Genomic DNA, 26,845 nt, shown 5'->3' on the forward strand with positions numbered 1-26,845 from the left:
CAGGAGAGAAGACAGAGGGAAAGTAGGAATTGAGCAGTTCTGCCCTCTCTTCATCATCTGTTACAATTTCACTTTCCTGTCCCTGCAGTGGGCCTGCTATATCAGTAAGAAAAGAACCCTTTTTTGTTGTTTTTAGCATCTTTTGCTAGCCTAAGCTCATGCTTTCCTAACTCTTTTTCTATAAGCACTGGTTATTTGTTTATATTTATCCTTTGTTATAAGACCCTCCTTCCATTTCCTAAATGGATTTTTCATTTAAGATATTCATGAGGCTGTACTTTGAAATATATGATCAATTTTAAAATGAAACTGGTTAAGCAAAATCTGGTTATTTAGTATTTTTAAGTAAGAATACCTTTTTTAGGTTCTGTAATTATGGCACAGGAAATTTATTGGTTGTCCATAGTAAATGTTTTAGTACTTTAGGGGGTGATCCTTTTTGGTATTTTGAAATTTTGACTTTACTGGTAAACCATTTTAAACTAATGGATAGGATTTTGAATGTAATTAGTGCTTACAATTGGATTTAGCTGTGGAAAAGTTCTGCTCTTACCCCTGTAGGTAAGCTCTTTTAATTATCTGTGAGATATTAGAAGAATTTCCATTTGATGCTGTACCCATATTTATTACCGTAACTCTTCAAGTTATCTCTGTTAATACATTTGAAACTGTGTTTCATTTATTATCAGAACTTCTGTGTTTAGAAATATGAAAGTTAATTTAACAGAGATATAAACTGCTTTTAATAATGATATTCATAGTTGGTTTTTCTGGACTTTTCTGGACTGACATCTGTGATCTTCCCACTGCCCTGCCACTGGTTTATTAGATTAACCCAGTGCACTGAATAAGAGCTTGAATTAGCAACACTGTCACTTGCTAATTATCTAAGGTTATCCTCAGGTCACTATGTGTTTGTTATGAATCTGAACCCCACCCAGTTCTCTATACTGAAGATGCACAACACAGCTTCAGCATCATTTATATTGAAATAAAACAGAAAAAAGTGAAACTAATCATTGTCCAATAGTGAAGTGTTGTTGTTCGTGTGTGTGTTTTAGTATATTTTAGTTCTGATTTTTAATTTGTTTTATCATATGATGCGTTTTATACCACTCTGTGTTTTTCGTGTTAAGACACCGGTGGCCATGACTGGGCTGAATATTCTTAATAAATTAATTTTAGGATTTTCACACTTAGGCTAAATCTGTTATTCAAGAATAGCTATATAACCATGGCCCAACATACAAAAGGCAAAGGATTCATCTGGCAACATTTACATTTATTCTTGGATTTGTTTAAAGTGGATTATACAAATTTTCTAAGATCCCTTTCAAAATATAGAATTATTCTGTTGTAAGTTTCCTCTGGAAAATAGTTACTCTGATGCCAATAGAAAAGTCCTCCAACCAGTCCTCTGCAATGCCTTTGAAACACAAGCAATATACAAGTTGGTAACTTTGTTCCAAATGAGCTAAACCAATAAGGCAATTTTTCAGATGTATGGGTGATGAACATTAAAGCCTTTGTTACCTACCTTTAATTACCTTTATCTTTAATTTGTATTGGTTTCAGATTTTTTTTCCTTTTTATTTGACAGAAAATGCTTCTGAGAACACAGGACATGATTTGCAGACTGCTGTATATTATTACAAATAACAAATCTTATTGGGTTCACTCCACAGGAAAACTGCTTTGACTTTTTTGTTTTTAAATAGCCCTCTAAAAATAACTCCCAGTCCATATTAACAACATTTTAAAAAATAACTTGACTGTTGCTAAATATTGATAACATCCTGTGGAAGACAGCATGCAAATTGGTACATAGGGTTACCAGGTCTGACTCATGAAATATCTGGGGAATTTGGGGATGGAGCCAAGAGCAAGGTTGTGACAAGCATGATTGAACTCTGAAGGGAGTTCTGGCCATCACATTTAAAGGGACCATGCTCCTTTTAAGTGCCTCCCCTTAACTGAAAATAATGGAGAATAGGGGCACCTTCTTTTGGAGTTCATAGAATTGGATCCCCTGGTCCAATCTTTTTGAAACTTGGAGGGTTTTTTGAGGAGATGCACCAAATGCTATGCTGAAAATTGAATGCCTCTACCTCAAAATCAACCCCCAGGACCTCAGATACCTATGGATTGATTCTCCATTGTATCCTATGCAGAGTGGTCTCTATGATGGAGTGCCCAGCAGACATTCCTGCCCTCACACTTTTTGATAACCCTGAAGTGTGGGAAGGGCCTCCAAACCAGGGGATCCCCTGCCCCCAATTGGGGAACAGCAACCTAGAGCACAGCAGTGTTAGCGATATACCATAACAATGTTTTTTTCCTCCTGGATGTTTGTGCAAAGTGTTCCTTGTTCGGGCACTGTTCCTTTTCTTTTTATAACCAAAGGTGTGTGTTCTAAGTATGCCCAATATAATTTTTGATAACTGTAGTCCATGTCATCCACTTCATTATCAAAGAAAGACTGGTGTTTATATAGTGCTTGGGGGAGATCTTACTTTGGAGTTAGTATCCTAAATTGTTCTGTGAGACATGGCAGGAAGCAATGGGGAACATTTATTCAAATCCCATTGAGTTCAGTGTGAGTGATTATACTTAAACAAATGTTATGATTGTGCCAGGTACAGACTGAAGGAACTTAATATAATGACTAAGCCCCAATCTTCACCCATTTCTAGGCTCTATAAATCATACCACTGCCAGGTTCATACCAATGCACTGTTAGTGGGGCAGGTAAGCTGCAGTATTGCAGTTCAAGCTCTGCTCAAAATCTGAGTTCGATCCTGGCAGAAGCTGGGTTCAGGTAGCTGGGTCAAGGTTGACTGAGCCTTCCATCCTTCTGAGGTCGGTAAAATGAGTACCCAGCTTGCTGGGGGTAAAGTTTAGATGACTGGGGAAGGCAGTGGCAAAGCACCCTGTAAAAAGTCTGCCAAGAAAACGTCATGATATGACGTCACCTCATGGGTTGGTAATGACTCAGTGCTTGCACAGGGGAGTACCTTTAACTTTTTACACCAGTGTTACTTTGCAATGACACTTAGTTGCTGGCCTAAATAGTTTACAGTTTAACCTTAGGATCCCACCCTTAAATGGATACTGATTTCTGTAGATTTGTAGATTTTTTTTATTTATAAGGGATATATGAAAAGCCAAAGATGTATTAGCAATTATGAAAGGAATAACAGAGCCTCAGGGAATATTTGTTCTGAAGACCCAGTTTCTCAGTGTTTTGTGTAGGGTAGTGTTTCCCATTTGCAGGGTCGTGACCTGGTATCGGGCCACAGAAGCCTCACTACCAGGTAACAAGAAAAGCCAAAGCTAGCCCCGCCCCCAGCAAAGCATGAACTCTGCTTCCTTCCTTTCCTCGTCTCTCTGTTGTGCAGAGAAAAGCTAGCTTTGAAGACTGACACAGGCTGCAAAGCCTGAGCTCTGTTTGGCTTCCTTCCTTCCCTTGTCTCTGTGTTGTGCAGAGAGGAGCTGGGCTGCCTCTCTTTCCTTCTCCCCCCCTTCCCAGTGTTTGAGAGAAAAGCTGGAGTCCAGTGGGACTTTAGACCCATGAAGTGTTCTTCAAGGTATGAGCTTTCATGTGCCTTGCAGTATGTTCTTTTGGGGAGATTTCCCTGGGAGGCCTAGGCAGCAAAGATGGGAGGCATGTTTTATTCAGCAGGGAGGGGCAGAGAGTAGGCATTCCAGTAGCTGCTTTTTTTTACCAAACGACTCCTGGGCAGAATTGTTGCTGGCTGGGGTCATCAGATGGTGAGTAAGGCTTCTTTCTTTCTTTCTTTCTTTCTTTCTTTCTTTCTTTCTTTCTTTCTTTCTTTCTTTCTTTCTTTCTTTCTTTCTTTCTTTCTTTCTTTCTTTCTTTCTTTCTTTCTTTCTCTCTTTCTCTCTTTCTCTCTCTTTCTCTCTCTTTCTCTCTCTTTTTCTCTTTTTCTCTTTTTCTCTTTTTCTCTTTCTCTCTCTCCCCTCCTTCCTTCCTTCCTTCCTTTTTTACTGGATGAAATTTTTCTTTTCATCATTGCAGACATAGGAGCTCTGCCAATGTCTGTTGTTGCAGACATAAGAGCTCTGCCAATGAAAAGTTGGCACCCCCAGTTGTAGCCAGCTGGCCTTTCTATGAGATTTCTGTGTGAGTGAGAGAGGTGTGGGGCAGAAAGAGATTATTGGAGATTACTGGAAGTGATGGTACTATGAACCTGGCACTACTTTACTGGTCCTGCTTTTAACAGCTGTCTGACACCAAAATTGAACTCCTCCTGTGGATATTAAAAAGGATGAAAGAAGTTCACTGGCTAAATATCTGTATAACAGGTTGCTTTTAAAGGCATGGGAAACACAGCCAGTAAAAAGCTGCAAGCCCCTCACAAATATCCTTTTGGGGATAACTGCAGAAAAGCTTGTGTGAACTTCATATAACTTGAAATTAATTCCTTAATTACAGTACAATTCTCTGCTACCTTTCACAGCAATTCTCCAGTGTTTCAGCCAAGAAAAGTATGAAAAATAACTGTCAAAAGATTTTCTTGAAACCAAGCAAGCTTGGTTGTAACTTGAGGCAAGGTTCCAGTAGTAGCAGCTGAATGAAGGGCTTACTAAATGTGTCAGCATATTTTGAGGTAGAGCAGCTGCCAGGGCCCAGTGTGGGTGGTACACAGTACTGGCATTCCTGATGGCAATGGCAACCGGGCTTCCAACTTCACACACTGGCCAGTGCTATTGAGGAAGGGGTGTGTAGGTGCTGCAGGCAACTGAGCATGGGCATTAGGAGTGCTTACAAACTGGAGAAGAACACACAAACAGATAGGTACATGCAGGTGTGGGGGTGGAAAGAGGGGACCCTGGGATAGGCTTGCCAACCTCCCGCTGGGAGCGGGGGTTCTTCCGCTTTGACAACTGCTCCCCCGCTTTTAAAAGTATCGGCAGCGGGAGATAAAATGCTGCCCGTCATTTGATGCTCTAGCAATTTTTCTCTATGGTAGAGTGGAGGCTAGTGCGTCACTGCGTGGAGGACTGCTGCTGTACTGCCTATCTTCCCCTTTCATTTTCTCTTTGCCTGCAGAGAAAGAGCCTGCCTGAGGGGGAGGGGGGAGAAGTTTGTGTGCCCGCGCGCATTCATGCACGTGTGTGTGTGTTTGTGAGAGAGAGCGCCTCTGCTTGTGGCTGTGTGAAAGAGAGAGAGCCTGCTGGGCTAGTGAGAGGAAAGAACATGAGTGTCTGTATGAAAGATAGAGGGAGAAAGTGCCTCCGTTTATGTCCATATGAATGAGAGAGAGAGCCTGCCTGAGCCCTTGCACCCGCCAAAGGTCCGGCACTGGAGTCCAGTCATCATCCAGGCATGCTAGGAAGAAGCGGGGTGGTGGTGGTTAGCCTAGGTTTTCAATTGGTGAGTGCCTATGTGAGGAAGCAAGAGCTAAAAAAGAAGGGAAGGGAGGGGGGGGTGTCCTGTCCTGTTAGTAAGGAAGATTTGTAGAGCCTGCATGATTTGTAGATCTCTTTGCTCAAACGGTGGTTGGTATGGAAATAAACATTCCTTCCAGGCACAGAGAGAGGGGAGATCATACTGGAGATCTAGCAAACATTTTATTGTCACACAAACCTGCCCTGTGCCTTCACTGCAGAACAGAAAGGCATGAGGTGTTCTTGATGAAATTTTGAATGATGCATGAACTGATAAACTGCCTTGCACTCAACCTGTCAGCAGCAACTTCTGCAGAACTGTGCAGTAGAATACTTATTGAGAACTTTTGGGGTTGCTTTGCCTTTAAGAAGAAAAGCCTCTCTTCCAGAACAAGAAGTGTGAGTGTGTGTGTGGAGGCAAGGAGTAGTCTCCTGACGCTGTTTTGCTCTGCGACTAAGGTGCTTTGTACAGTGTTTGATTTTAAATGATTTAAGCTATCAGTTTAGAATGCTTAAGTTTTCATTTTATGTGCTTCTCAGCGGGGCTGGGCTAAGCGCAGTCCCAGCCTTGTGTTCTTGTGGAGACTGTTTAATTTTTCATTCAGTCTTATCTGATTTATTGCCTCCTTTGCTTTTATTGCCTTTGGCTACCCCATATTCAGCTTAACTTTGGTATATGCTGGCCTGGGTGGCTGGAACATTCTGAAGAAATTTGTCTTAATTTTTAAAACCTTGCTAAAACTTTGAACCCAGTGGCACCTTTAAGACCAACAAAGTTTAATTCAAGGTATATTTTTCATGTGCAAGCTTACTTCTTCAACTCATTTCCAGATTACAGAAGTCATTTTAACTTGAGAAAATGGGTGTTAAAATTTATCTAGTTTTATTTGCTAGCATTGTTTAGCTGAGTTAATTATCCTGCTCTCCCCTTAAGATATAGCAGTGTTTTTATCACAACAAACACACCAAACAAACCAATCCTATAACAAGGGGGGGGGGCGGGGGAGAGAGATTTTCCAGGTAAAGATCATATAGTTTGACAGGAATTGTATTTTTTTGTGAAAAGGAAGCAATATAGTTTATTGCATTATGAATATGTTGGTTCTAGATGACATTTAAACATATTTCTGAGCAATGTTTCCTCTAAGCTGAGTTAGTGTGAGCTAGTTCACAGTTTTTAGTCTCCAGCTCATACATTTTTGTCTTAGCTCAGGATTAAATTAAAAGGACAAGAAACAAATGGAAAAGTTACCCTTCTGTAGTTAAGAGTTTTTAAAACAGACAATAGCAGAAACTAATGACATGATTTTAAACCAGGCTCCACCTCCAAATCTCCAGGAATACCCCAACCTGGAGCTGGCAAATCTACTCCTGCCTCTGGTCAGTGACAGGTCCTGGCAACCCTAGAGCTATTCTATTACATGATGGTAACCAGAGCTGCTTATTAGGATTTTTGGTAGGGGTGATATATGCAAAACTCCACTCCCAGTTGCTAGACATAGAGGAGGACATAATATGCTCTAGTGTGCATATAAGAATTTTCTCTGGTATGAATTATCTTAAGCTTCCAAATTGCCAAGTTCCTGAAGCGTAAAGAGCTGCAAATTCTTTTTTGTGGCAAAGGGAATGCAACTGAGAAATACCTGGCTGCAGAATTACCAGAAGTATGATAGAACTACTTAGGGTTGTAATTGTGTTTGACCTGAGAAGACAGCAGTAACTAAGTCTTACTAGGTTGGGAATGGCTTCCAATGTTTAAGGGGAAAGCCCATATCTGTTTTGAGCTTAGATGTCCTTTACGGGACATCATAAATAGATCCCTCCTAGAGGGGCATTTTCCAACGCCTCTGAAAGAGGCCTTGGTCCGCCCCCTCTTGAAAAAATCTACAGCAGACCCGGCCGAATTGGCAAACTACCGACCGGTGTCTAATTTACCATTTTTAGGTAAAATTATCGAGAGGGCAGTGGCGTTGCAGCTACAGAGATTTCTAGATGACGCTTCTGTCTTAGACCCGTGCCAGTCTGGCTTCCGGCCGGGCCATGGGACGGAGACGGTCCTGGTCGCCTTGGTGGATGACCTCCAGCGGCAACTGGATCGAGGCGGTGTGGCAATACTGATGTTACTAGACCTGTCGGCTGCATTTGATACAGTCGACCATCAGCTGCTGATTCACCGCCTCGCCGACATAGGGGTAGAGGGGCTGGCCTTACAATGGCTTTCCTCCTTCCTCATGGGTCGGGGACAGAGGGTGGCAATTGGGGGTGAGCGATCCCAGAGGCGCACACTAGATTGTGGGGTGCCCCAGGGAGCAGTTCTCTCCCCGATGTTATTCAACATCTTGCAGGCCCTGCGGAACTGATCTAAGTTCCGCAGGGCCCGCACCTCCTCTGGGAGCTGGTTCCAGAGTTGTGGGGCTGCGGCAGAAAAGGCCCGAGTGCGGGTGCTTTGCAGTCTTACTTCTTTCGGCCCAGGGGTATTCAGTTTATTTTTGCCTACTGACCTCAGTGCTCTCTGGGGCTCATATGGGGAGAGACGGTCCCTCAGGTAGGTCGGTCCTTGGCCATATAGGGCTTTAAAGGTTATGACCAGCACTTTGTACCGGATCCGGTATACAATCGGCAGCCAGTGCAGTCCGCGCAGCCCAGGCCGTATATGCCTCCATCTTGGAAGACCAAGTAGTAGCCTGGCTGCTGCATTCTGCACTAGCTGCAGTTCCCGGGTCCGGTATAGAGGCAGCCCCATGTAGAGAGCGTTACAGTAGTCCAGTCTTGAGGTGACCGTCGCATGGATCACCATCGCTAGGTCCTGCCGCTCTAGGAAAGGGGCCAACTGCCTCGCCCGCCTCAGATGAAAGAATGCTGACTTGGCAGTGGCTGTTATCTGGGCCTCCATTGATAATGAAGGCTCCAGTAAAACACCCAGGCTCTTCACCCGTTGCGCCGTCTTCAGTGGCGCCCCGTCAAAGGCCGGGAGAGATATTTCCTTCCCCAGAGTGCCACGACCCACCTGGAGAACCTCTGTCTTCGCTGGGTTCAACTTCAGCCCGCTCAGTCTGAGCCACGTTGCAACAGCCTGCAAAGCCCGGTCCAGGTTCCCCGGGGCGGAGGCGGGCCGGCCGTCCATTAGTAGATAGAGCTGGGTGTCATCTGCATATTGATGGCAGCCCAGCCCAAATCTCCGGGCAATCTGGGCGAGGGGGCGCCCTCTTCAAACAGGCGTTCATTAATGATGGTACCAATGTTTACTGCTAAATTAATAATGCTTACCGCCACTGTTAGTCTAGGAATGTTTTAATCACTGATTGGTTTTAATGTGTTCTTAATGTTTTATTATTGTATTGTTCATTTTAAATGTTGTAAGCCGCCCTGAGCCTGCTCTGGCGGGGGAGGGCGGGGTATAAATAAAATTTTACATTACATTACATTACATTGAATTAAGTGACATTATTTAGCAAGCTTTCATCCAAATTTGTCAATTAGAATCTTATCATTTGAATTTAGTTTAGCACTAAAGTCTCTCTCCCCACCCCCTTTAGAATCAGGTGTGCTAGAGTATCTAATAAAAGGTCTTCAATAAAAAATTCAGATTCATTACAGCACATTGCTATATCTGATCATTTTTGCTGGGGAGGGATATATACATTTAGTATTAGATGAGATCCCATTTTGAAGTGTAGGAGGACAGCCATTGCCCGTAGGTTTGAATTTTTTTAGATGGACACATTCAATTTAAGTGATATAGAGATTAGGATTCCTAAACCCCCATTAAGGGGTTTAGAGGTGGGGTTTGATGCAGTGTGCTGGAAGTGATATAGAGGGATGAAGCTCAGGAAGTGACATCACTTGACCTTTGACTTGGAAGTGATGTCACTTCCTCCTCCTGGCTCCACCTCAAAGTCTCCTGGCTCCACCCCCAAAGTCCCCAGGTATTTCCTGAGTCAGACTTGGCAACCCTACCCTGGGAATGTATAAAAAAGTTGCAGACCACCCACTTTCCACCCCCATTTTGGCTCAGCATGAGTTTCAGAGAGATTTTTCTGAAAACGAAGTTACTTCAGAAGAAGAGGCAGGTTTGGGGGAGTGCCCTGTAAGTGGCATCACAGGAAAAGGTGGAATTTTGGTTCAGTGTGCCCTGAAAGTGACATCACTTGGCCCTTGACCTGGAAGTGATACCACAGGAAATGACATGATTCCTGTCTCCCAGCTCCACCCCCAAAGTCTCCTGGCTCCACCCCCAAATTTTAATGGGCCACGAAGGAGAAATGTAAAAATAACCAGGCCACAGGAAAGAAAAGTTTGGGAAACCCTGGTGTAGGGTTTTTTTCTAAGACAAGCTGCATTTAAAAAAATGTCTTTTATATCCTCAGGCATGCTGTTCTTGTTAGGAAACAAGCTAAATACCTTCCTGGAATATTATAAACTTGGGTTAAAAAAAAAAGCTTAAATGTGACACTTTGTGCAGTCAATACTGTTGTTTTTTAGCATGTTATTCAGGCAAGTACCTTAGCCTATAAACAATAATATGGCCTCTCTCTCGTTAAGAAAAATTATAAGTAATCCTTCTACAGCTGTTGTTGGATTTCAGCTTTATTTATTTATGGAGAAAAGTAATTTAAACAAGGCTAAATTTTTGCTAAATGGAGCTTTTCTGAAAGCACTGTTCAGAATAATGAAAACTGCACACTTCATGTGAGTGAGAGTGAGAGTGCCCCAGTTCTTGGCATGCCAGCTTTACAATAAAGACCCATATGACTGAGTCCTACAGTTGTGGATAGATAATTTAAACATTCTTTTAGCTGTGCAGGCATTGCTAACAAGCCACTGGGAAAACATCTAAGAGCCACTTTGTTTACATGGAGAACCAGAGACTGAGGTGAGCTGCGAGTCAGCTTCTCCAGCAATAATAGGACTGTCTGTCATTTTCCTCTGTCATTCAGAGACAAGAGAAGTTTGTTGTGTGGTGGGTGAATTAGGGTGGGTGAATTAGGTAGAAAGAAACATTGACCTTCAGGCAACCTATGAGCTTTAACTGGGTGACCAAGCCATGAGTTGGTATGAAGCTTTTTCTAGAGGTGCAAGATTTATTAACTCAGTGTACTGCAGCATACTTTTAACCAGTATAGTGGGACTTCAGTGTCTTCAGATCTGCCATGCAGTATGATTGATGAGAAGCTCTGTGCCACAGACAGAACTGTGGTACCACAGCATTGGCATGCTAAATAAGAAACAGCTGACGGCGGAGGCGCCATGTAGAGAAGAAATACAGTGAATGCTCAAAGACTTTTCTAGGATCTTCACTATTCTAGTGGTGCTGCACCAGCATACAAATAAAACGTACCTTTAAGAAAGCTAAGCCAAGAGCCTGCTGCTGAAGGGGAAAGAAACTGAATATACCTTTGCTGAAGGATTACAGTGCAACCTGCTTTTATCCCCAGGATCCACAAGTAGATAAATGATTTATGTTGGGCTTTTGGGCATTTTGGTGCTGTGTTTTACAGCTGTTGTTGGATTTCAGCTTTATTTATGGAGAAATAAATCCATGGCTGGTATTTGATTATCCTGTCTGTGACCGTGTTAACAGCACATAATTGCTGAAGTTAGCTGTTGCTCTGACTTTTCTTCCCACCAAGAGGAGTTGCTAAGATGAATTTGCTAACAAAAGGAGGATCGTAGTAAGATACAGTTATTTTCGAACAATTTTTATGAAAGGAAAACTGCAGTTATATGGAGCAAAGGCAAACTTCATAGAAATGGCTAGAAAAGAGAGGTGAACAAGCTTAGGATTTACTTGAAATATCACCTTTGACCAGGCTTTTTTTTTTTTTTTTAATATCGCCTGGAAGGTTTGTTTTTTTCCTGTCAAAATCTTGCATTTTACATGTGCTGTCTCTGATCTCTTCACTGGCGGATGGAGATTAGAAGAGCAAGGGTAATGATAAATTCTACAAAATTATTGCTAGTGTTTTCTGCATCTTGTATAAGTTTTGTTTATACTGTTCAGACATTATTGCTTCCATAGTTCCTGATACCTAAAGGATTAAATAATATGCAAAATATTACTTGTAAATCTGAGTTGAGTTGCTGTTTAATGCAAAGATACTTACTAAGCTTTTTTTTTAAAGGCTCAGTTAATTTAAATACATATTATGTGTTGCATAATACATACTGCCATAAATTGGAGAGATGTATGTATAAATGACCTCTTACAAACATAATAATATTTAGCTTGCTAATTTTTGCCTTTGGAATACAATGTATTGATTAAATGCAGAACTGTGTCTTGATTACTAGGGGGGAAACTGGGGCTAAAGGCATAGCAAATATTATGTGTCCTTCATTGGCAAGGTCATAATAACAAGTCTAGCTGCTGAACATCTTACATTATCAGAAAGGGTAGGATATTTTTTCTTGGAAGTGATTGAATTTGTATTCAGGGATGTTTGTAACAAGTGTGTGTGCAGAAGGAGGGAACTTAGATAGATGTATGGTACTTCATTAGTCCTCCCCCCCCCCATCACAACACCTTTTCCCTGTACTGTGCAATGTTTGTGAGATCTGTTTGCCTCAAGCAAAATAATATATCCTTGTCAGCATCAGAATGTATTACAGAATCAATGCATTATGACTCTAACATGGAATTATTTGCCTCAAATCTAGGAACCTAGCAATAAACGGGTCAGGCCTCTTTCTAGAGTTACTTCACTAGCAAGCTTAATTCCTCCTGTCCGAGCAACTCCTTTGAAGCGATTTGGTCAGACGCTGCAGGTAAAACTTATTTTTTCTAATTAATTCCACACAACAAGATAACAGCTACCTTTTTTTTTTCTTGTGTTATATGTACAGTGTTTCTCTCTGGTTGACACTGCAAACCTAAGGGCCCCCTGTACCACAACAGCTGGGTGCTGGTGTAATCATGGAGCTGCTAGTTTGTTCCCTAAAGCGTTGTGGCAGAGACCCCAGGAGGCAAGCAAAAGACCAAGAAGCAGGATCACAGAGAGGGCAACTACATCAGTGTCCCCAGCAACCATGCTGTAGAGTCCTGTGCAGGTCACAAGGTGTGGTGTCAGGGTTGTGGCGGACAGTGCAGGCAGATCCAGTCACAGGCTGGCAGGACCAGGGACCTAGTTCTGCACATGTCACAGTCAAGGGTTGAGAAGGGGCAGTGTCACAGACTGTGGGGCTGTATCAACTACAGCACACCCTCCACTCCTTAAAGGAACAGAACCCTGCCTAAGAGTAACTGGGCAGCTGACAGCAGCAGCCCAGAGCAGGTCCACAGCCTACATGGTGGAAAAGCCACAATCAACAGGAAAGGGGCATGGGGAGATGACAGGTAGTGTGCCCAGTCATGGATGTCCACTGCTCACAGGCAGGGGTGCCTCCTGGCAGCCTGGCTATGCCACTTTTGCATAATCACACTACTGGATATGAATAATAGCTTTAACATTCCAGAATATCAAGTGACCGATTTCAGCAGTTTCAGTATTTATGTATTCAGAATTCCTAATTGTTTTCTGGTGTAAGATGTCTCTAATAAATACTAAACAGCTTTGTGGATAAATATTTGCAATCAAATTTTTAAAAGTGTTCTAGGTACAAATAGCTTGAAAGTTTTGTACAAATTAATGGTTTAATATCTAACTCCGCTTGAATAAATAGTTTGGAACTATTTTAACTAAAATAATGTTTCTAGCAGCACTTGAAATATTCTGAAACCATAACCTGAAATGCACTCTTGCTGGAGCTAATCATTAGTAACCCAGTCTATTTCAAAACACATTCCACCTCTCGATGAGCAATTTTCTTAAACGCTGCTGTTATGCTGAATGCAGATTAATCTCAAGGCATTTTGCTGTCTGAGGCAGAAAAACCAAATCATACAAGGCATTTTGCCTCAGGGCAGAAATACATATTAAGAATCAGAGAATTGACGATTTGCTGTCCTTTTTATTGGTACCCTAAATTCTTTGTCCTGCGACTGAGTGCTAAATGATGTAAATGTCTTCTCTAATGCTGTTTAAAATCATGTCATTAGTTTCTGCTATTGTCTGTTTTAAAAACTCTTAACTACAGAAGGGTAAGTTTTCCATTTGTTTCTTGTTTTTTTAATTTAATCCTGAGCATGGTAGAACTTTAACAGTGCTTCCAGGGCCTGGGAACCATCTTTATAAAAGCAATTTCAAGTGCACATCAACAGGAAACTAAAATTTTGTAGCCTGGAGATTGCTGGTTAATCCCAAACAGTGTGTGTAACTTAGCTACCACCTCCATCCAGGTCACAATGTTGCAGTAACAGCAGAAAGCCAGGCCTCATTTTGGCAGGATCTCACAGGAGCAGAGTTCCAGAACTTCTACATTTTATTGTGCTCTCTCCACCCCCCCACCCAATATTTGCTTCTGGGCTCCATTGTTCAAACCCCCTGTGAGAATTTTGCTGAATTCTTAAGACAAACTTTCTAATATTTACCCCCACAAAAATGGGAACATAACCAAAACATATAAAGCAGACAGATTGAAATCTTCTGTGGCCACATAGAAGAAAGTAATTTATATAGTGTGAGCTAGAGGTAAAAATCTGTGAGCTAGCTCACACTACCTCAGTTTAGAGGGAACACTGGATGGGAGTAAAGTTTTATTATGACAATTATAATTCAAGAAGCTAGATGCTGAACTGGTATTTAGAACACCTTCCGGTGATGTCAGGGTGTGTGGCATATGGAAATTAGTTATGCAAATTAGTTGTTCTAATGAGTTCCGGCACCTCTTTTTCTATGAAATGACCCTACAGGTCCTTTTGCAGTCTATATGCCATTGACTAAACAGTGTCTGTTGGCTTCCTGGCTACGCCCTCCAACCCTCCCAGGCTTGCCTACTTCTTTCTTGCCAATATGTCTCTTTGTTTCTAGGAGATTTTGTGTGAGGTGTAGCATTCATCCTAATTTCTACTTGGATACTCCTCTCTTCAACACCATATGTCAGCCACCCACACATCATAACCTTCATGTGTGTGGGTGGGTTTTTTTTTAAGTTCACTACTTACCTTCCTCTTGGTCAGAATGCCTAGAATGTCTGTCACCCTTCCCTTGCCACTCTGTCCCAACAGTACACAGTCCTTCTGGGCTATAAGCACTTTTGAGGCTTCCTTCACAGCCATTTGAGGCTGTTTCTCCTCCAAAAAATCTGAGCACTTAGAATGCTTTCATTTGTGGTTTGACTCAAATGTAATGTCAAACTATATTTTTAGGATAAGTAAACAAGCCTTATGATCATGCACTGCTATACTTTATTTTCCTGTTTCAGGGTATATGATGCAGGCTTCAAGACAAGATTATTTGACCGCTGTACTGTCTCACAAATCTGGTATTGAACCAGAGAAGCTGCTAATAGCCAACTCTTTTTCAATGACTGTAGGAGAGGGGGGTAATTTGCTACTTAAGTATCCATTTTTCAGAAAGCTGTACAGTGTAATACAATTATCAGCATCTCTGAATAGTGAAAGTATCAGAGCTGTCAGGTTGAGTTAGCTTTTAAGTGTTAGTATACAGAGGATTTTGAAATTATTTGTTCCAATGTATTTTAGAATACTTCCTTGGTAAGAATAGTGCCAGTTGGGTGTTTAATGTTAAGTGCAATTGCTGTTACACTTATTTGCTTCATTTACACTCTGCCTTTCTTCTCAATAGGGACCCAAACTGGCTTATACCAGTTCTCACCTCCTCATTCTTTGCTTTTATCAGTTAATCTTTATTTTGTTTAAATTTTTGGAGGCCAGTGGCACAAGAACATTATCAAAATTGTATAAAAGCTGTTATGTCTTGCATTTCAGTCCTAAAGTTACAACACAGCGAACATTACAGAGGCAACCAGTGGAAGCCCACTGGTCCCCGGATGTAGCTCGCTAATACGCTCCGCCAATCAGGATCTGTGGCGGGAAGTTTAACTGGCCAGGATTGGACCTGGCCAGACGGAGGGTTATTCCGGGGTATGTATATAATCGGGACCCGGCCCGCGTTTCCTTGCCTTGTGATGTACTTGCCAATAAAGCATGTTGCCTTCAACACATCTCATCACTCAGTACATTACAAAAGCATAAATAATTAAAAGGATAAACAGCAAGTAAAAACTATAAACTGCCTAAAATCTAAAACATCACTACATATTTAGTTGCTTTAGATATTTTCTTCCACGCTGGCGACTCAAAGCAGCTTACCAAATGAAGTATACACAAAAACACAACTTAAACAAAATGCACATCCCAACAGCCCCCCCTCCCCCGTACAATCTTGAAGTAGATAGCGAGCCACAAGCACATCCTAGGGCAGTGTTCGTTCCATTCACACATCTCAAACAGAGCCTTAGGCTAAGAGCCAAGGATCAAGATCCCTTAGCTCTTGCTATTCAGCTCATGGCTTTTGTTGAGTTCAGTTATAAAATATGTGCAAAAAGGGGAGGGGCAGATGCTCACCCCCTATCTGAACTGGCTTGGATGTTCCCAGTTTCTTTAAATCCTTACATCAAGCATTGGCTTTAAATACCAGTATTTGCATAATATTTTCAGGCACTGCAACACTTTAAAGACTTTTTTTTTTGTAATTTGGCAATTCAGATACCCTTCTGCAAGTTGCATTTAGATTTAGTGATGATCTTGAATCTAATTAAACTCTTGTCTTCAATAAAACTCTAAATCGGGAGTGTCAAACTCATTTGTTATGAGGGCCGGATCTGACATAAATGAGACCTTGTTGGGCCGAGCCCTGTGTGTACCTATTTAAGGTTAGGTAGCAGCAGGGCTTTTCTTCTAGAAAAAGCCTAGCAGGAACTCATTTACATATTAGGCCACACCTCCTGATGCCATCATTGTTTTGCAAAGGCTTTGTGTAGAAAAAGCACAGCAGAAGCTCATTTGCATATTATGCCACACCCTTAAGCCAGCCGGAACTGCATTCCTGCTAAAACAAAAAGCCCTGGGTAGCAGAGATATAAATTTTATAAAGAACACAGACAAACACAGATATATTTTTTAAAAAACTTAAAAACATGCTTTAAACATTAGCACTCATTGGTGTTAAAGATACTTTCTTTGTGTTTCTCCCGTGGGATCCAGGGAACCGGGCAAATGAAGCTCTGGCTCTTTCCTTCCTTCCCCAGGGGACTGGGGGAGGGAACCTCAGCCAATAGAAGGAAGAGAAGCTTGGCTCAATAGCTCTTCTATGCAATTGAGAGAGCCTGGCAAAGCAAGCTATTCCTCTCCAAGGGAGGAGCCTCAGCCAATGGAGAAAATAGAGGGTTTGCTTTGTAGTTCTTGTGCAATTGAGCAAGCCTTGCAAAACAAGTTGTTATGCAGAAGGATACAAGATATAGGGAAAAGGAAGCAGATGAAAGCCAGTTGCTCAGGGGCCTGAGAGAAGCCCTGCGGGGGCCTGATTTGGCCCCTGAACTGCATGTTCGATACCTCCGCTCTAAATTGCTTTGAGAGATGTTAAGGGTTAATACAGCTATCATGTAATTATATTTAAAAGCTTTGTAGCACTGTCTCAGATTTTGCTGCAATGTCTTGTTCCAGCTTGTTGTTTTTTTTTAATTAATTTAAGCTTGAGATAAAATGTTCTCCTTATGGTAAGGAGTACATTACTTCTTTAGAGTCTTCAGCATGTCTGTCCCTATGAAGTGTGAAGAAACATGCACAGAAACTGAACTGTATTAATGGATCCACTTGAGTAACATTCAGTTCTCAGCAAAGAACCAGGCTAATAAATATCATATACAAGACAGCTCTCAGTGAATCCACATTGGTCCCATAGGGTATCTAACACCTGGTGGGTTTTGAAGTTGGAGAAATAAATTACAGGAATACATTCACTCTTTAGCTTTCTGTTGCTGGGATGAATAGGGTCAGCACATTTGGGTCATTTTGTCAGAGTAAATAGCATTGCATATATGGTATGTAAAATAGCAAGCAAGCACAGTGCCTTTCAAGAAGGAGAGCCTTTAGTGTCCTGCTTACTCATATTATGGCTGTTACTGTTACATAATGCAACTTATTCAGGCATGTTCTCTGAACAATGAATTTACAGTGTTTTCTTTCACTAAAACAAATTATTCCTGCCAAAATATATGAGCTTTTTTCATAGGAAGGGCTTAGGCTTGAACACATCACTGAAATTTAACTATCAAGTAAGTCACGGTGACTGTTAGCTAAGGATAACCAAAATGTAAATAAGAAATGTTAATACAGTTTATTTTTCAAGGTGCAGTTGAATGTATTGAGTAGAAATTGGATGTGTGAATATATTGATTTATTTATTGATCCCACTGAATATGTAAATTTATTGATTATTTTCCTTGTGCAAGTCAATCAAAATGAAAAATGCGCATATTTTGCATTTTGATATTGACAAAGTGCCAATATTTTTTGCTAAGTGTTATCTTTTTTTAAAAAAAATCTTCAATTATAGTATGTTTTACCAATAAATTTTGCTTGTATAATTTCCCCATGTATTATTTTCCTTCTGTCATGAACTCATCATAACCAAGTAATATTTACCATTCAGTTCTATACACAATCATAAGACATAAGTCTTCAAAGAAACAGAACAGCAGTTAAGGGAAATTTCTGTCATTCTTTCCCATTACTGCTCTTGTTCTGACTCACTTTGGAACTTGGTGAAAAACAGAGTAGTCTGAGTTTTCTAAAACAGCTTCTAAAAATGAAAGTCAGCAAAAAAAAAAACCCCAATTCCACTGTGTGTGTCTGAAATATATTTGCAAACTACTTTGGACCAGCCCAGCTATTTTACTTACTTACACACACACACAGAGAAGTAACTATCGTGGTTCGCCCCCTTTTTAAAAAGTCATCTCTGGATCCGGCTGAATTGTCAAATTATCGGCCGGTGTCTAACTTGCCATTCTTAGGCAAGTTTATTGAAAGGGTTGTGGCAGTGCAGCTTCAGAGTTTTCTGGATGGCGCTTCCGTGCTTAACCCGCATCAATCCAGTTTTCGACCGGGTCACGGGACAGAGACGGTTCTGGTTGCCCTCACAGATGATCTCCAGAGGCACCTGGACAGAGGTGGCTCGGCAGTGCTGATGCTACTAGACCTGTTGGAGGTGTTCGACACGGTCGACCATCAGCTACTGACCTGTCGCCTCGCTGATGCTGGGGTCCAGGGGTTGGCCTTGAAGTGGCTCTCCTCCTTTCTCCAGGGTCGGGGACAGAGGGTGGCGCTAGGAGACGAACTATTCCGATGACACCCACTGTTGTGTGGTGTGCCGCAGGGAGCGGTTCTTTCTCCGATGTTACTCAAAATCTGCATGCGCCCCCCTCGCCCAGGTTGCACAGAGGTATAGGCTGGGTTGTCACTAGTATGCAGATGACATGCAGCTCTATCTGTTGATGGGCGGCCAGTCCGACTCCACCCCGGAAGATCTGTCCTCAGCATTGCAAACTGTGGCAGGGTGGCTCAGGCTGAGTAGACTGAAATTAAATCCGACAGAGATGGCGGTCACCGTGGTTTGGGACCGGAGGTCCATTTACCAACCTTTGATGGAGTGCAGCTTATGCTGGCACCCAAGGTTAATAGCTTAGGTTAAGAGCTTAATAGCTCTTGGATCCCTCTTTAACAATGGAGGCCCAAGTAACTGCCACTGCCAAATCAGCTTTTTACCATCTGCGGATGGCAAGGCAGTTAGTCCCCTTTCTTGAACGCGACAACTTGGCAACAGTGATCCATGCCACTGGATTATTGTAATGCCCTCTACATGGGGCTGCCCTTGTCGCAAATCTGGCGACTCCAGCTAGTGCAGAATGCTGCAGCCAGACTGTTAATGGGAATTCCTTTATGGGAACACATTCAGCCTGTGCTGAAAGTGCTGCACTGGCTACCGATAGCATACCGGAGTTGCTTCAAGGTGCTGGTCGTTACCTCTAAAGTCCTATATGGTCTTTAAGTCCTATAAGTCCTGCATACCTTAAGTCCTATAAGTCCTACCTTTCCCTGCATATGCCCCAGCAAGCACTTTGGTCTGGGTCTCAAAACCTGTTGACAGCTCCCAGCATCAGAGAAGTGAGGCTCAAATCAATGAGAGCTAGGGCCTTTTCCGTTGCTGCCTCTAGCTGGTGGAATGAGTTGCAGGAGGAGGTCAGGGCTCTGTGAGAGCTCCCATGGTTCTGCAGGGCCTGCAAAATGGCACTCTTCTGCCATGCATTTTCATGATGGCAAAATCTGCAACAATGGGATTGGTCTATAAAACACTATCATCGGTTCTACCTCACCACGCTACGGCGATCCTGGGACCTCCTAGAACAACTAATTTAGCTACTTACCACCATTAGAATTCAAATGCTGTCTGAAATCATGATACTAGCACATGTAGATGTTTTAGTAATTGTTTTCATGTTTTATGTTTTTAATTGTTTTTTTTATCCTGTTGGTCACGCTAATCTGATCGTGTGACCTGTAACCTGTGAGCCGCCCTGAGCCTGCCTTTGGCGGGGATGCCGAGATATTAAATAAATAAGATAAATAAATACTTAACCTTCTCTTTTCTTGTTGTTTAGCGGTCCATCAGTTTCCGCAGTGACAGTCGGCCTGACCTTCTTGCCTCACGCCCTTGGTCTAGAAATGGTCCTCCTTCTAGCACTAAACGAAGAGACAGTAAACTCTGGAGTGAGACCTTTGATGTTTGTGTCAATCAGGTACTCACATCAAAAGAAATCAAGCGCCAAGAGGTTTGTTCATTGTCATTTTCGTTTGGATAGTTTTGTCTGAAATGGGCAACTACAGAATACGTGTGCAACCATACTTCTCTTTTCCCGTAGAAATACTCCTGTATACTTCTTTTATATCCTGTATAAATCCTAGCATTTCTATACTTCCTCCATGGAGCTATGCAGTACAAAAACTAATTGCCACCTCCCTCTGCTCAGAATTAAATGAAAACATTAAAATGCACAATTGCTCCAGACAGAGAAAAAGCATTTTTTTTTTGCGGCCTGAAAAGATGACGAGTTGCATTCTAGGCCAAGGAAAAAAGTAGAAGTTAATCAGCTGTTTTTTTTTTTCAAACCACATTGAGATAAGGGTATCTTTCTTGATTACATGCATTCATAATGAACAGCTATGAAACTGAGAAGGAAATTGCATACCTACAGTAGCTCTGATTTGTGGCTTAGGAAAGTATCTTGAATCTTACAAGTAATCCCAATAAAAGAACTAAAGGGAGGCTTAAAGCTCATCCTTAAGTCTTGGATCCTAATACTCTTCCTTGCTACTCACGGTAGGCAGGAGCTTCCGGAAGGGGGGGAAGGGTGATTTTTGTCAATTTTTCTCACACATTCTCTCCCCCCACTTCATCCCTCTGGACGTTCATGGAGTTCGGCTGACCCACAAGGGCATAATCTGGGGATCGTTTTTTTTCCTACCTTCAACTATTATTTTTTCCTACCTCTCAGATAGTTAAAATAAAGATACGTGCATTATGGTACCATAAGGTGCAGCAGTTTGCAGTTCTTTCTCATGTAGTAGGTATACTTGCAGAGACATACTTTTAGGTTCCATAAAATATTACATAGTAAAATTTTATAAGCTAATAAAGTTATAAATTGTGCATTTTATTTTATTAAATCAGTAAAAGAACTTAAGTTTTATAGAAAAATAAGTATTGCATATATTTCAAATTTCCCCTGGGTCTCATCAGGTGGCATGCTGGCCAGGACAAGCTAGGCTGTGGAAAGAGTGAGATAAACCTCTCACTGGGTTTTGTTGTTGCAGCTAATTCAGACGAGCCAACTTTGACTTCACTGTAGCAACAGCAGAAAGCATAACAGATCATGATTTTAAAACTCTCGGCAGGAACTACTGTTGAGCTTTTTTAAACCATGATCTATTAGGCTTCAGGCAGTATTGAGTAAGGTTAGAGTGGCTCATCTTTCCATAAGACAGGCACCGGATAGGCCAGTTTGCTCCTTGGGAACATAGTGTTTGTCTCCAGGATGGGCTGCTAGAAGCAGGAGGGCTGCTACATAGCTGGGCATGCTGGGACTCACTCCTTTCCTTAGAACTGATTTATGAGTGGAATTGAAGCAATGGAGGGAGCCTGGGAAGCTGGCAAAGTAGGAAGTAGTCACCATCTTAAAATGCTGCTGCCATCATACCATGCCCTTGCTATTAATTTCCAGGGCAAGGAAGCCACCCTTTGCTATAACATTTAAAGTTTTTGAGTCCAAAATTTTATTCACAGTATAAGCCAGGGGTGGCCAGTGGTAGCTCTCCAGATGTTTTTTGCCTACAACTTCCATCAACCCCAGCCATTGGCCATGCTGACTGGGGCTGATGGGAGTTGTAGGCAAAAAACATCTGGAGAGCTACCGTTGGCCACCCCTGGTATAAGCTTTCATGTGCAAGCACACCTTCAGACCAACACAGCTATCCACCGGAATCTATTTACAATCTCTGACAACCTGTTGCATATTTGAGCATGTATGCAAGGCTAAAACATTTGGAGAAATTTTTGGGTCTCTCTACTGGTTGGCTCTTGTTTTATACTGTGAGCCTTGGTAGTGCCTATCTATGCTAACCTCTGATGCCATTCCTGACTATAGAACTATAGCCACAAATCTAGCTGATGGTTTCAGTCACCTTGTGATTCTATGGAGCTCTTGAACCAGTCAGTGCCTTGCTGCTGTGATTAACTGGCTAAGGGTGCAAGCTGAAGCTGAACCCTTATGAGATAGATGTAATGCAGGCTGGGAAGGCTGAGGTCTCAAAGGACACTGCACCTCTCTCTTGCTGGGGTCCAGCTGACACTCTGATTCAGTTAAGTGTCTAGGAATTATAATGGTCCGTCCAAACATTACTACTGGAGGAGCAAGCCAATGCAACTGCAAAAAAACCCCAAACCTATCAGTTTCACCTGGCCTGCCAGTTGGCCCCCCGTCTTGACTTGGTGAATTGTTCATGTGAATCCATTCCATAGTTACCTTGAGGCTAAACTATGTAATGCACTCTGTTGGGTCTTTTCTTAACTTGGAAACTCCAATTGGTACTAAATGTGGCAGCCCAATTACTTCAGGGTCTTAATCTGTAGAGGGACAGAATGGCCCAGAAAGGGCCTTCATATGATTGTGGTGAATGGGTACCTCATTACCTCTACTAAATTCTACATTGCTCATGCTGTGTTGGCCTGGGCAGTTGGATGTTCACATAAGTTGTTTAATTTTGTATTCCTAAATCTCTCGCATTGTTCAATCACATTGTTTATTGTGCATGTTATGCTTTACGGGTTACATTGTTGCTCTCTTTCTTCAATTTTTTTACTCTTAGTCCTATTGCATTATCCATCCAATGTCCTATTGTGTTATTACTTTTTTCTTTCCCATTCTGCTCCATAAGCTGCTCCTGTGTGACTTTGGTTGCCTTTACCAAAGTTGTTTACACAGGTTCCTGCACTTTTTAGCTCATTGGATACTCTGCCTTACATATTTAGCAACATTTTGGCTATTTCCATTTCATCTTTCATCCTTATCAAACTTAAAACCATATTAATAAGAGTGTGATAAAAGGGACTAAGCTAGGAATGGTGAATACAATGGTGAATACAACTTGGCTTGTAGCCATGGATGGAGACTTAAGAGTTTTTGTGAAGGAATTAATTTGAAATATTTACATAACATATTAATTTGAAGTATCTAAGCATCACAATATTAAAAAATCAAAACACCATGCAGTAGATGAATATTTTGTAGATTATATAGATAGACTATAGGGAACCTGATGCCACTGATGTATTTTGTTGTAATTAGCTGGTTTAGAATTTTTTTCTGAAATATAGAAATGAGCCATGGGAGCTTTTTCTTAAGGAAAGTACCTTACTTAGCAAATAATTTATGGGACCCAGTTTAGTATAATTAATTGTACAGATCATTATGTTACCAAAAGTGGCGGTAATATCAAAAGTGTAATAACACAGAATAAACTTGGGACATTATTTAGACAATTGATTTCTACTATGATCCACTATTCATAAGAAAACATATGATCTAATGTATATCTCTATCTTATGTTTAGAAAAGATTATTTGGGAAATGTTGAAACATCAATTTTTCAGGGGTGTGTTTTGCATTATAGGCAATCTTTGAACTTTCCCAAGGAGAAGAGGACTTGATAGAAGACTTGAAACTAGCAAAAAAGGTATTACTGTCTTAAATATGTTGTCCTACTGCTCATTTCATTCACAAGCAGTCTCTGCTATGATTACCTGTGTATTTGACAAAAGGTCAGATAAAGTCTTCAGGTACAAAATCCCAAGGTTAAAGATTCTTTCCAAAGTATAGATATTTTATTGTTTTTCTGTTATTGTGCAGGCTTATCATGATCCCATGCTTAAACTCTCCATAATGACAGAGCAAGAATTAAACCAAATCTTTGGAACCCTAGACTCTTTAATTCCTCTGCATGAAGGTATGATTCTTTTTGTTCTAGGTTTGATAGCTTTACAGACTTCTAAAATCTTTTATCTGGAGATGGTTCACCTTTTTTCACAGCAGGCTTCTGGAAGAGGCCATGGCAGAAGGCTTGCTTCTTGCTAGCCCATATTTCAAGGGTTCCCTCAAAATCAGGGAGTTTCTCTTGGTGCATTCCGAAAGTGGGGTGCTGATACAAACTTCTTGCCTTCTTGTCTGTTTCCCCCAGATCTTGGGAGACACAATACTTATAGTGTGGAGCTTAAAGGAAATGGGTGGAGAGCAGAAGGGAATTAATAGGTGGCAGACCACAGGGAGTTCTTTATTGATTCCCCCAGGGGTGGCATTTAACAGATGTTGTGACGGTTGGGAAGGTGTGGCATCTATATGCTGATGCCTAGTATCTGGGATGCCTTTGTGCATTTCATTATAATGGAGTTTGTTATTCAACTGAAATCCTACTCAGGACATGGCTTGTGGTTTCCACCCAAAATACAAGTTTTGCTAGTCAGCACCTGACATAGTTAAGGGACAGTGAGTAAACTCTCAATGTTCCTTTTACAGTTTCTTATCTTTGAATGAGTTTGTATTTTTAAATAAAGCTTTTCATGTTTCTTGGGTTTCATCAGATCTTCTCAGACGGCTGAAAGAAGTTAGAAAGTCAGATGGATCTACTGACTGTGTTGGTCATATCCTTGTGGGCTGGGTATGGACATTCTCAGTTATATTTATTTTTTTCTTGCATTCCTGCCCTTTCTAAGTTTAGAAGTTGAAGAGAAAGTTAGTTATCATGCCAACTAGGCAATGTGACAGCTAGTAAAATAGTGTAAAGAATGGGTAATGCACACAGTCCAACCATTTAATATCATCTAGTCACAGTGGTTTATATCTTATTGCTTGACAGATCTTAGAGATAGGGATGGGCATGAACTGAACCACAAAGCAAAATTCATCATGAATTTTGCCCTGAAGTTTTGTGATGTTTGTAACAGGATAGAGCAGAAAGCACATTTTTAAAATTTAAAGGGACATCAAAATCCTTTTAAACCTCTGCTTTCTGTTCCCTATGAAAGCTGTAAGAACAGCTTAGCAGTTGACCTCTAAACTCCCCACTGCTCAGCTATTCTTTAGACTCTCTTGTGTAGTCCCTTTGAACTTTAAGGGGACTGAACAAGAAAGCCTAAAACAGCTAAACAGTGGGGGATAGTCTGTTGCCTGCTGCTCTTTTTTGGGGCTTTCTGCAAGCCCTGTTTAAAAGTACTGTGATCCCTTTCAATGGGGTTTGCAGGGCTATGAACCTGTTTGGTTTGTGAAAAAACCTCCCAGTTTGGCCATGAACCACAAACTGACATGAACTGCATTTTTCCAGTTCATGCCATCCTACTAAGGTGAGCATGTTTCACTGGGGCAAAGCATGTAATGTTGGTACAAGATAAATCCTGCCAGTGGAGGAACTTCTTGAATTGATGGAATATGTTTCCCTTACCTGGGGGGAATGGTTTAAAGGAAAATACATCAGTTAAACTAGCAAATTATCAAAGTCATGTTTGATTTTAAAAGCAGTATTGGACAGTATTTCCAGCAGTGATGAAAGGTAATGATTTTTGAGCTGATTGTATTGGTCCGGGCTAGAAGACAAGAGTGTTGATTCATATTAAGAGTGGCATGCCGATCTTCTCTTAGTATTAATAGCACTAGCTCTCTCTTTATATGCTACATAAGAGTTAAGTGTATTGGCAGAACAGTGCAGTGGACGGTGTTGGCTATTTCTGGCATAGAGATGATGTTTGTAGAAGTGCATTGTTCCAGATTTCCACAAACAAATGTAGTGTTGCACCAGCTCAGTCATGAATACTTGCTGTTGGATTCTAGGGCTACTTAATAAAAAAATCAATGAATAGTACACTACAAATAGTAGTAAGCAGAAAAACCACTTTTCCATCAATCATAATACAGCTGAATAACTGGTATTTAATCAGCTGCTGTAGAAAATATATTTGGTTGATTTCCTTTTTTAATAATTCAGAACCACTGCCCAAACAATTAAAATGTTGAAAACTGTGAAGGAAATATATTAACTGATAAAATAAAACTGCAAGGACAGAAATATTTAAAGAAGAAGAAAATTCAAGAATGACTATATTCCCATTTTTTTTTGCCTTCAGTTGCCTTGCTTGAATTCCTATGATAGCTATTGCAGCAACCAAGTAGCTGCCAAAGCTTTGCTGGATCACAAAAAGCAGGATCATCGGGTACAAGACTTTCTCCAGCGTTGCTTAGAATCCCCTTTCAGCCGCAAACTGGACTTATGGAATTTCCTTGACATCCCAAGGAGCCGTCTGGTGAAGTATCCATTGCTACTCAGAGAGATTCTGAGACACACACCAAATGATCACCCAGACCAACAGCATCTTGAAGAAGCTGTATGTATTTATTAAAGATATTATATGATGAGATGAGGGAGATGATTATATCTAAATAGGACTTTTAAAATCAATGTTCAAAATATTGTCCTGGCCAGTTTAAAGATTCTTCATGGAATAGAGTCATGTGCCTGAAATGCTGCTATTTCTAATTTGCCTAGATAATTATGAGTATTATATTTAAAACACCTCCCCGCATTCCGATATATCCCACTTACACTTTTGAAACAATGTGTATGCTAAAAATAATATTCCAGTATATACAGAGATAGTTACATTGTCTGTAGTGAAATTTAGCATTTCCCAAATAACTTTGATGACTGACAAATCTTATGAAGAAAATTACCAATTTATTCCTCTTTTAGTCATCTCATTTAAACTGACATTGGCCATTACTTGAAGTGGATATTATATAGACAATAACTGAAGTGATTTGAAATTATGATAGAAGGTACAAATCAGGTTAAAGGGTTCTATGCGGTGTATTCTATAGGATACTGGATTGCATAACAGTGTGGCCTTCTTATGCAGAAAGTGTCAAGCTCATA

At 41.1% G+C, this 26,845-nt stretch overlaps 1 protein-coding gene across 5 annotated transcripts in view; it reads left to right on the top strand.

Moving 5' to 3' along the window:
• Positions 1–26,845, top strand: part of ARHGEF3 (Rho guanine nucleotide exchange factor 3) — a 185,426-nt gene that overhangs the window by 148,695 nt on the left and 9,886 nt on the right. For all 5 annotated transcript variants that reach the window (XM_060239737.1, XM_060239738.1, XM_060239740.1 and 2 more), the window contains 6 exons: positions 12,070–12,177; positions 19,972–20,142; positions 23,540–23,602; positions 23,776–23,872; positions 24,504–24,580; positions 26,040–26,297. In XM_060239737.1, coding sequence (XP_060095720.1) covers positions 12,070–12,177; positions 19,972–20,142; positions 23,540–23,602; positions 23,776–23,872; positions 24,504–24,580; positions 26,040–26,297 — 774 coding nt within the window. The remainder of the gene's footprint in view (positions 1–12,069; positions 12,178–19,971; positions 20,143–23,539; positions 23,603–23,775; positions 23,873–24,503; positions 24,581–26,039; positions 26,298–26,845) is intronic.

The sequence above is a fragment of the Heteronotia binoei genome, chromosome 5 (assembly GCF_032191835.1).
Source record: "Heteronotia binoei isolate CCM8104 ecotype False Entrance Well chromosome 5, APGP_CSIRO_Hbin_v1, whole genome shotgun sequence".
Lineage (NCBI taxonomy): Eukaryota > Metazoa > Chordata > Lepidosauria > Squamata > Gekkonidae > Heteronotia > Heteronotia binoei.